General features: G+C 42.3%; 1 protein-coding gene across 1 annotated transcript in view; it reads left to right on the top strand.

Annotated features, from left to right (window-relative positions):
- The window catches only part of trpc5a (transient receptor potential cation channel, subfamily C, member 5a), a 124,138-nt gene extending 113,783 nt beyond the window's left edge, over nt 1-10,355 (top strand). Inside the window, exon 18 of the mRNA XM_024287580.2 lies at nt 869-10,355. Coding sequence (XP_024143348.1) covers nt 869-1,909 — 1,041 coding nt within the window. The 3' untranslated portion in view covers nt 1,910-10,355. The remainder of the gene's footprint in view (nt 1-868) is intronic.
- Nucleotides 10,356-11,093: the final 738 nt, after the last annotated feature.

Genomic DNA, 11,093 nt, shown 5'->3' on the forward strand with positions numbered 1-11,093 from the left:
ATTAGGTTTTTTTTTTTTTGTTAATTCATTGTAATTGATTAAGTGGTGTCGTTTATATTTAGAATTTTACCATGCCGGATATCAGAAACATAATGGTAATTAATTTCTAGAATACGCTTAATACATAAATGAATGTACTCAAAAAATTGGATTCCACACCAATGATGTCACATTTATATTCAATTTTAGAAATGTCATCTTTTATTTTTATTTCTTTGCATTTTTAATTCAAATTCTTTGACACAAGGGTGTACTTTATTTGAAAATAAAAAGTGAAAAATAAAGTAAAAGAAGTTATCATCGTTAAACAAAGACAATTATAATAATAATTAAAAAGGTGCATTTTATGAATAAATGACTTAATCGTCACAAAAGCTTAGATAAAGTGTTTTTTTTTCTAAACAATGAGTTTGGATCTCATCCTTGGTTTTAGTCAGTAACTAGACCAAAATGGTTCCTTTAGCTTAAGGCTGCAGATCCCTGCACTAGTCACGTACATCCATATGGGTGCTCTGGGTTGTCCAAACCCATGCAAGGCTTTAGAGAGGAGCTGCTGGGTCGTATGGGGTGCGCAAGTGTGTCTTACAGTTACCGTAAAACTCATAAAGATTTTGTAAAGCTAATGTAAGTTCCACACACTGAGGACGTACGGAAGATGCTGTTGAACAGTGCTCCACACATGGCGTGTGCAGGAGAAACGTATGGCCCTGTAGGACGCCCGTGGATGTCCCCTTCTCTTACCCTCTTCTTTACCAACTCTTTTTTAGCTTTCAGTTTTCCACGAATAAAATTCACAACTTTCCTGATAAAAGTCAGAGAAAGGCTCATTAAGATGAAGTATTGACAGTAGTTATTTATCTCTCTGCAGGAATTAAAACAGGACATCTCCAGTTTTCGCTACGAAGTTCTGGATCTTCTCGGCAACCGACGTCCTCCCAGAAGAAACTACTCCTCCTCCAGCGAGACAACTAAAGACGATGGCGCCATGGCATCGGAAGACGACAGCGAACTGGGTGATGGTGGAGGTGGCGGAGGAGGAGGAGGAGGAGGAGGAGGAAGTGCAGGAATCCCAAAGTCAAAGAGCGTCACCTTCACCAACCCTGTGGATGACAACAGAAAATCCGGGCCGACGCTTGGGGTGTCGGCGCTGGTGCGCTCCATATCGGGAATGACAAAGATAGAAAGAAGGGATGAGGCAGAGCTGGAGGAGGGCAGCGGCTGGGGGGAGGAGGAGGAGGAAGAGGAGGGGAAACCAAAGAGTAACGGGCTGAAGACGACCGTCCTCCCTCCGTCTTCCACCTCTGTCCTCCCTTCGCCGTCTTCATCAGTCTCCTCTTCACTTACTTCGTCGCTGGCTCGCACGAGGAGCCGGCTGCAGCGCCTCTCTTCTCAGAGCTCAAAGACTGACTCTTTCAGACGCCTCTCCTACTTGTTCTCTCGGTCCAAGCGCAAAGCCCCACCCACACCACTCCCCCTACAGTCCCCGCCCTCCTACACCATTTCTGACGGGTTGCTCTGCCCCTTAGGGAGTCACAGCCACTCCGACTTTGGACTCAGCAGCGTGACCAGAAGTGAAACTCACCTGAACGAGGTGGGCCGCTCAGTCGACAACCCATCGTTCTCGCCTCGGAGAACGAATGGGCGGGACTCGCTGCTGACCCTGCCCCTCCCGCCCCCGTGCCCCTGCCAATCCCTGCACTGTGCTTCCAACATGTCTGAGTCCAGCTCGCGCCTCCTGGACTCCAGCGAGGACGTTTTCCAGGGTGGAGGCGAGGAAGGGGCGCTGGACGACCATGGGGATGGAGAAAGGGGCATGCGTATGATGATGGGTGGGTGGCTGGGACCCTGTGATGATGTCATGGAGGACAGCTGCGAGGTCATAGAGGACTCTGTTACAACGCAACTATAGGAGAGAGATGATCTACTTCACTGTTGCTGAATGGCTGTGAGACAGAGAGGAGGGGTTCAAACATCGCACGGTGGAACTGAAGGACGGATTCTGGAGTGTTCCTGAGAATGTGGCCGGTTCTGAAGGATGTGGCGGTCCTTGTATTTACACCTATGAGGACATAAGAAACCAAGTGTGGCAGATGTTTAAAGAGACAGTTTGACTATTTCAGCTATAGGAATTTTTCAGGGCTTATTCAATGTTTATACTTCACATCTATCCAATTTCTTAACCTGCTGTATCCCTTTCTTGGTCCTGGGTTTGCCGGAGATGATCCCGGCTACTGTTGGTCAAAGGCGAGGTACACCCTGGACAGGTCGCCAGTCTTTGCTTTACATTTTCAATGAAATAAGGCATGAAAAGACGAATAAAGTGACCCACACTTAATTCCCCACTTAGATCCTACCCAAGACATAGATCCTACTCAAGATAAAGTTCCTGCTCGAGACATAGATCATACCCAAGACATAGATCCTACTCAAGATGTAGATCCTACTCAAGACATAGATCCTACCCAAGACATAGACTCTACCCAAGACATAGATCCTACCCAAGACATAGATCCTACTCGGGACATGTATCGTACCCAAAACATAGATCCTACCCAAGACATAGATCCTACTCGGGACATGTATCGTACCCAAGACATAGATCCTACCCAAGATAAAGTTCCTGCTCGAGACATAGATCATACCCAAGACATAGTTCCTACCCAAGTCATAGATTCGACCCGAGCCATAGATCCTTTTTTTTTTCAAGTTTTTTCACAAAAACCGAATTAGATCCATTTGTGAAGCAAATTTTTATCTCTCTTAAATAGCATACATATACTCTATATATACGACATACACGTGTATTCTAATGTCATACTCATACCCGCCAATCCATACCAATCCATGTTAGAGCCCATTTGTTCCTCTTTGTCTTTGGTCTCGTCAGTAGTCAAGATGACCCACAAGAATCTGACCCGGGCATGGATACTACTGTTTATCACTACTTAAACATCAGGCGGCAGATATATTCGTTTTTTATCCATCTATACGACAGTAAATCAAGTTATACTACTATGAAGGCCGATTTGTTGTCACAGACCTAGATGTATGAATTTGTTGACCCATCCCTTGGGGGAAGCAGTGAGCTGAAGACAGGAACCATTTGTTTGGTTTGACTCCTCCATACCAGCCCCTTAATACTGTGTGTTAAGTAGGGAGACACTGGGTCCCATTTCTAGAGTTCTCTGGAGTCTAAAAATGACTCAGCGGCAGATTTTAATTCACAAACGTCCATTCTCAGGGCAGACACTCTTCCACAAGGCCACAGAGTTGTCTCAAGTTTAGTAACAGAAGTACAGAATTGATTACATAACACCCACTATTGTGTATTTATGAATATGATGCAATCCAGAAGGTAACAAATGCTGCAATCCTTCAAATGACCACTGAAGGCTGATTTGGAATGGGACAAATTAACCATTGACTTTCTTGTGAAAATATCTCAACTTAACCAAAACATTTACCCACATACTGCCTAGTTTAAACATGTAGTTTATGTTCATTATTTCTGTTTCTATCCAGACAACTTTCAGGTGAATTTGTACTTTAAATTAGCTTTTCTGGTTTTGTCAGAGTTCATGAGGTGTGTTTTTTGTGATGGAGTGAACTCGTGCAATCTCTGACTTAAACTGTGCTCCATCCCACTTCAGACTCAATTTTTCCAGCTCAGAATCAAACAGTTGACGTCAAATATGACCTGTAACTGTATAATAGCTTTAGGAAATCATGTCATTCTGCAGTGAAGTCCACTTGTTCCATCCCACCTCCACACAGGGACAACACAGTTTGCCCTTTGGGTGCAAATTGAACACTAGCTCATGCATCGTCAGGTTTGCATACAGTCAAAACTGCATTATTTAAGGAGGAACTGATTCACCACTGCGCCTCATGGGGCTCATTGAAGAAAAGATTCTGTTAAAAGCTGTAGGAAGTTATTTGTTTTAGGTCTCCTACTCCATCATTAGTCTTTTTCCACCAATGAAGGATTTAGTCCATGAAAATTAAGTATTGATCCATTTTATTCAATGGTAGCTGAAAATTGTTTACACAATCATCAAAAAAGAAAACCGCTTCCTCTTTGGTTGTAGGGCCGGATCATTGACTGTAGATAAGAACTGGCCTTCCAAACAAGAAGTGCTCTTTGGTTCCAAGAAACCAAAATTTCATAAACTTCTATAGAGAAGCAAATAACTGTTACTCAACCATTCTATTTGTCAGTATAACCAGTTCTGCTCTGATACTTTTTTTAACATGTTCTTAATTCTTTTTCTTTAGTGCAAGTTATTCAAGTTAGAAATTCGCCAATAACAGGCCTCAGTTGGAGTGTCTTTCGTCCACTGCTCGAAACCTTCGACAGACTCTCCCGAGCCCGCTTTCAAGTTATAGGGGTGTGGCCTCCCAACAAACTCCCTTCTGATTGGTGGAAGTTGTTACCATAAACATTTCGACTCAGACAGACTTGGCCTGATCAATTTCTGGTTCCAACATGGCGCCATTTGTATGGTGAATAAATGGGAACTAAATCCTCATTTCTACTGAGCGGTCCTATATGGTCCGGTATGATACGGTACGGTATGGTTTAGAATTTTTTTGTCCACTTTTGCTACTTCATACAAACAAAACATATGTTTTTTAGATGGTAAAGTGAAACACAGCCGCTTTCTTGCCACTTTATTTCAGCGTAATGACCTTCCGCCAATCAATGGGTTTTGACAGAAGCTCTGACCTAACAGTCCGTTCCATTTTGCTATGAACCTGCAACCAACGGCCGCCCACAAATGATACAAAACTGCACTGTTCCACCGGTGGAAACGAGGCTAATACTGACTTCATTTGGTTGGAACCAGAAATTAACCGATTCTATGAATGACGTCACACTCACTCAGACCAGTTCTCAGATACAGTCAATGGTCATAGCACAGACACTGCAGACCAGGTGTAAACTCTATCCCTGTGCTTAGCTAGTGTTAAACTCCAGCATGAAACTCTCTTCAGAGTTCAAAAACTTGTTCAGCCAAATGATATGCAGAGTTTACCCGCCATCAGCAACCCAACACTAAGGATGACTGACAAAAAGGCCGTCTCAGTGGTAGATGTTTTCATAAAAAATGCATGAACAAACATGACATCCATCCACTTTGTAGAAGGGAGAACAAGAATTAACAAAACCACTGCAAATAAATCCCACAGGAGCAGGGATTACACTTCAAGGCATTTCTTTACTGTCAACTCATCCCCAAAGATTCAGAGTGTCACTACTGACTTTGAGTTGAGTCATGTGGTAGGGCTTCTATAGCTGAAAATGAAGGAGGACAAACCGTCTTTATAAACATCTGCCACAGTTTTTCCCACAAGGAGTACAAATCTTTCCGATGGAATTACAAACTTTTGAAAGTTTCCGGTTTGGTCTTTCCCTTTAACCAAACGTACGACTGGAATACCAATGGAATACAACGTGGAAGGAGTCAGAAGGAAAAAAATGGCCGACCTTTCCAAAACCTTTACCTCTGGGACGGTGGATATTTCCGGGATCATGCCATTGAACTTTTGCTCTCTTGTCAAACAGCCTGCACACTGTCTCTCTCTCTGCATCAAAAAGGGCCAAGGAACTTTATTTATCAGTTATACTAGTAATAACAGCGATAACAATAATATTAAGAGACTTCTTCTAATAATATCAGGACTACTTTAGTTTCTCCAGACTGTCTTTGCTTCTGTTTGAGTTGCCAACCGTACCCTGGCTTCTCGCTTAGCTCTTCCTGAATACACTTTACTGCGGTTATAGAGATTTATGCCGATATTTATACTGAAGTGAGAAGCGAAGAGGAACGCGGGGCGTTGTCATGGAGATCCACCACCAGGCCGGACGCAAGAACGACGAGTGACCGACTTCTGGACACAAACAGGGAGGCCTTTGTGTGTGCTGGTGGGTGGTGGGGGTGTGTGTGTGTGTGGGGGGGGGTTATTTTAAAGGAAATTTCACTTGAATTTCATCATAATTCTTTTCCTCTCTTGGAGTCACATGATATAGAGACTTCAAAGGGTTGGCATGAGCAGAGGCTGCTGAATTTTACTGATTATGATACGACTGTCGGCAATGAATTAGAGAAAATATGCATGTTTGATCAGAAAACAACCTTTACCTGCATCACACACACAAACACACACATATACACAAAAGTACACGTCAGCATATTTACAGGTGAGATGAACAGGTTCAGGTCAAACGTTCTGTCCATTGGCTTCAATCGGGACATTGGCTTCAATTAGACAACAAATGTGTGTTTTTGTGAATTCCTTACGTGTTTTGCTATAGCAGGCACTGACTATGCTTTTCGCCGTCCCAAAAATGTCAAGAACCAAGTATAGGAAGGAACTCAATGATGCAACATCTCTCTGAAAGTGTCTCCGTCCATCAGAACGGTAGAGAACGGTACTTCATAACGGCTGGACTGGACATGCAGCGTTTTAGAGGCACCACAATTATAGAAACGTTAGACAAGTACAGATAAAAACTCCAAAAATGAGGATTATTCCTTTAACTCTAGAGTTACTGCAAGTTTTAGCCCATTTATGCGATCAACGTAATTCCAATGAAGCGGAGAAAAGCGGCTTTGCATATCGGTGTCGCTTTTCTCATCAATTTCGTAAACACCTCACTACTATAAAGTGTTGCGTGTCTCACAAAAGGCTTTTCTCAGCCTCACAATTTCACAATTGTGAAAAACGTTTGTAGAGTTACAGCGATTATGTGTGCGGCTCTTTGGGCCTTTCATTGTGACTCTCTGGTTGAAGAAAATTTAAATGTTTTCTCATTTTAAAAAGTTCATAGTCGTATTAAAACATCTTTGAAAGACTGCATACCACCAATCTCCAGGTCAGTAGCACAACCAGGATTCACACACGCCAGATTATTGTAAAGCGGACTGTTTCAATGGTTTTGATTGAGCCATTTGGTCCGAAAAACACAGTAAGGGTCACTCGGATTTAATTCTACATAGATAAGTTTATGAATTTCCACCAATTACTATAAAATAAACTAATTACTGCTGACATTAAACTACCTACTACAATATTTACTGCATTGAGATGATCCTTTGTCTTTTATTTTGAAAGGGAGTCAAGTCAAGAGTTGAAACCTTTTTCATATCTAGAAAAAAACGATATTTTTTTTTGTAAATTTGCATTTAATTCATGCACAAGAACAATAAACAAAACCAGGGGTGTCAAAATCCTCACTACAAACTTTATTCACTTTTCTCAGATGCACATGAACACTTTCACACTTTTTAAACCCTCAAAGTTCAAACATTCGAATGAAAATGAATCTACTTTTATAGAATGAAATCAGAGTTCTGATCCTGATTGAAGATTTATGTAGATTTGAAATACTGAAGATCTTCTGCACACAGAGGAGATTGATTAACACGATCTACAGCCAATCAGGACAAAGACACAATGCACTGTTAAAGAAATCATCATGAATAATTGTACTAAAAAATGTGCAAAAAAAAAGTGAAACCTCGAGAAACACAAGAGTAAAGTAAAATCCATCTGCATTGACCTTCCATGAAATGATGCGATACTTGAATACTTGAATTGACCTAAGATAAGCAGTACTGGAGTGATTTTCTATCAGATGTTATCGACCGGTTGGTCAGACCTGCCGCCTTTTCTCGGTGTCTCTGACAGCAAAGGTGGACGTGTTTACCTCTAAACTCAAAAGATCGTAGCGTTCAAACTGAATAAATATACTTCTAATCCCTACAAACTCCTCCCTTCAACTCAAGACGGAAACAGAACAAGCGAGAACCAAAGGGAGTAGAGGGGGGAGGAGAGGAGGGGGATCTGGATCCCTCTTAGTTGCCATGGCAACCAGCCTGCATGTCACCACCCGGTAATGAGGGCCACGTTGTGCCACGAGGTTTGACAATCAACCGCCCCTCGTCAATGACGACGACTGCGGATCAAACGCCGCGCTGACATCTGGTTCGGAGCGTGTCATGTGACCTGACGTGTGTGTGGGGGGGGGGGATCAATCACTCCCATAAATCTCCTCCAGAGGATGCTGTCCGGGTCGGCTGCGTGTCGTTTGTGGATCGATCCGCTCCAGAATCCATGATTAGATTCTGCTGAGCCCCTGACTGATGGCCATCGATTCACTCAGAAGGGGGCGGGGTTTCAAACCCAGAGCGGTTCTGACTTTAGCGGCTCAGGAATCAGCGCAGGTGAAGGGAATTGGTGTCCTCCAGAGACGGTGGAGGCCCTCTCGTACAGATAGGACACAGAAGTGATGAAGGAACCGCCGCCGACCATCTGATGCATTATTCACACGGACCTGTGACCACTGACCAGCTGCAGGTCGGCTGTGAATGGAGACGTTCAGCCTGAAGGCCACTTTAATGACACTGTGATCTCTGCGATGCTAATCACACCAACACACGGCGCTAATAGTCTCCTGTGGCTTCAGGCTGCCTCCACGGCAACTGAGGACAACAGCCTGTTTCTGTCTGTGTGTGTCTGTGTGTTTGTGTTACTGCACGCACAAACCAGCACCTCAACAACATGCTCCACTCTGCTCACTTATTTCACAGTAAATTACAGGAAAAGATGGATTCTCAACCCTTTACCACCAGGTCTTTAGCTCAGTGTTGATGTTCTGAATGATCACAACTTTTTAACTATTTAACGTAAAGCTTTACACTATTATGAACTTTACTTTTTGTTACTTAAAAAAATTGATATCTTGTTTTGTTTTTTTAAATTCAATGTTTTTTTATGTAAAGCACTTTCAGTAAGATGAGTTGGGAAAGTGCTTTACAAATAATGTTTGATTTGATTTGATTTATTTTAATTTGATTTATTTTAATTTAAATTGACTAAACTAGACTTGGTTTGACAGGATTTTGATTTAATTTGACTTGACTAGACTAGGCTGTGCTTGGCTTGGCTCGACAAGGCTAGGCTAGACTAGACTAGACTAAACTTGGCTTGGCTCAACTAGGCTAGACTTGGCTAGACTAGACCAGTCTTGGCTAGGCTAGGCTAGACTAGACTAAACTAGACCTGGCAAGGCTAGACTAGACTAAACTTGGCTTGGCTTGGCTTGGCTAGGCTAGACTAGACTAGACTTGGCTAGGCTAAGCTAGGCTAGACTAGACCAGACTAAACTTGGCTTGGCTCAACTAGGCTACACTTGGCTAGACTAGGCTAGACTAAGCTATGCTAGACTAGACTAAACTTGGCTTGGCTCAACTAGGCTAGACTTGGCTAGACTAGACCAGTCTTGGCTAGGCTAGGCTAGACTAAACTAGATCTGGCAAGGCTAGACTAGACTAAACTTGGCTTGGCTTGGCTTGGCTTGACTTGACTTGACTAGGCTATACCTGGCTAGGCTAGACTAGACCTGGCTTGACTAGGCTAGGCTAGACTTGGCTAGACTAGACCTGGCTTGGCTAGGCTGGACTCGACTAGGCTAGACTAGGCTTGGCTAGGCTATACCTGGCTAGGCTAGACTAGACCTGGCTTGGCTAGGCTAGGCTAGACTTGGATAGTCTAGACTAGACATGGCTAGGCAATTTTTTTTTTGCAGCCCCCTTACTGACCGACAGCGAATCCTTGAATTACCCTAACTCTTCAACTATTTGTGCAATTAATATAACTCCAACCGTTCTTTGAGCGGAGAAATACAGTACGAAACGCCGCTTTTCTCGGCCTCATTGGAATTACGTTGTTTTTATCACGTGTGATTAAAAAGTGTCTTTGGAAACAGAAACATTAACCTGAGCTTCTTTACAGATTTAGCCATCTTAAATTTTAATTAAATTAAAAGTTCAACTCTCTTGAGACTTTTCTCATTTTTTCCTGTACTTTGGGTTAGGACAATGAAGATAACATTTTGGTTTTATGGTGTGAACATTGCTACTAACATTTGATATACATGTGGTTTACATGATAAACAATCGAAATAATCCCATCTCCTCTGTTTACCAAGTTGACGAAACAAATTCTGAGAATAATTTTAAAAATGTTGGTATTTTCAATTTTTTGCATTTTATCGATTATTATATCAATGCATTTTGTTAAAGAACAGGACAGAAACCCTTTGACCGGTCTGTTCATCACACCAAAGCGCTTTGCACAAACACACGGTGACATGAACAGGATCTGGCGACATTCAGGTTCCCCTCTCACTTTCTAAAGGGATTTTTAGCTTTAAGAACGAAAACTGTCTCTTGTTTTTCTTAGTCTTTTGGATTTCCACATGGATGAATGTATGTATGATGTGTTATTTTTCTAGAAGCAGACGGGTAATGCACGTTATTGACTCTTTAATAAAGGCATCCCTGGAAACAGTTCCTCTCAGCAGAGTTCTTCTTGGGTCTTTGTTTCAGGAATCCTGAAGGACCGGCGACCTCTGAACTGAAAAGGTTCATGATCAATCAGTTCATATTGGAGTCTTTAAATTACCGTGACTCTACGATGTGCAATTAATGTACAGTCATTCCAACAGATTCTGAAGTGGATTAAAGTCGTTTTGGAAATTTGTTGGAATTACGTTAATTGCGTAAACGGTTTAAGCAAAGATTACAAGTCTGTCTTTCATTCATCTATCTATCTTCTTCCACTCACCTGGGACCATCGGGGGCAGCAGTCTAAGCAAAGATATTCAGATTTCCCTCTCCCCGGCCACTTCCTCCAGCTCCTCTAGGGCGACCCCAAGGCGTTCCCAGGCCAGCCAAGAGACGTAGTACATTAGTAAAACTTTAAACCGTAATATTTTAACACAATCATGAACTAGATATATAGTATTACCTGCAATAACGCTAGTGTGAATGTTGTATGTGGCCGCTAAAGATGCTAGTTCTGATAGCTGAAGATGCTGAGATTGAAAGTTAAAAACGCTGATAGCCAGCTAAAATATTAGATAAATCCCAAATTAGCCTTAAAAACTGAAAAAAAACCTTAGGTTGGCCAAAATAGCTAGCATGTAGCTGAAAAAATAGCTAAATTTCAAAACCGCCTAAAAAAACTGAAAAATGCCTGATTTAGCGAAAATGGCTAGCATGTAGCTGAAATATTAGCTAAACTAG

This window comes from Oryzias melastigma, linkage group LG18, assembly GCF_002922805.2.
Source record: "Oryzias melastigma strain HK-1 linkage group LG18, ASM292280v2, whole genome shotgun sequence".
Taxonomy (NCBI): Eukaryota; Metazoa; Chordata; class Actinopteri; order Beloniformes; family Adrianichthyidae; genus Oryzias; species Oryzias melastigma.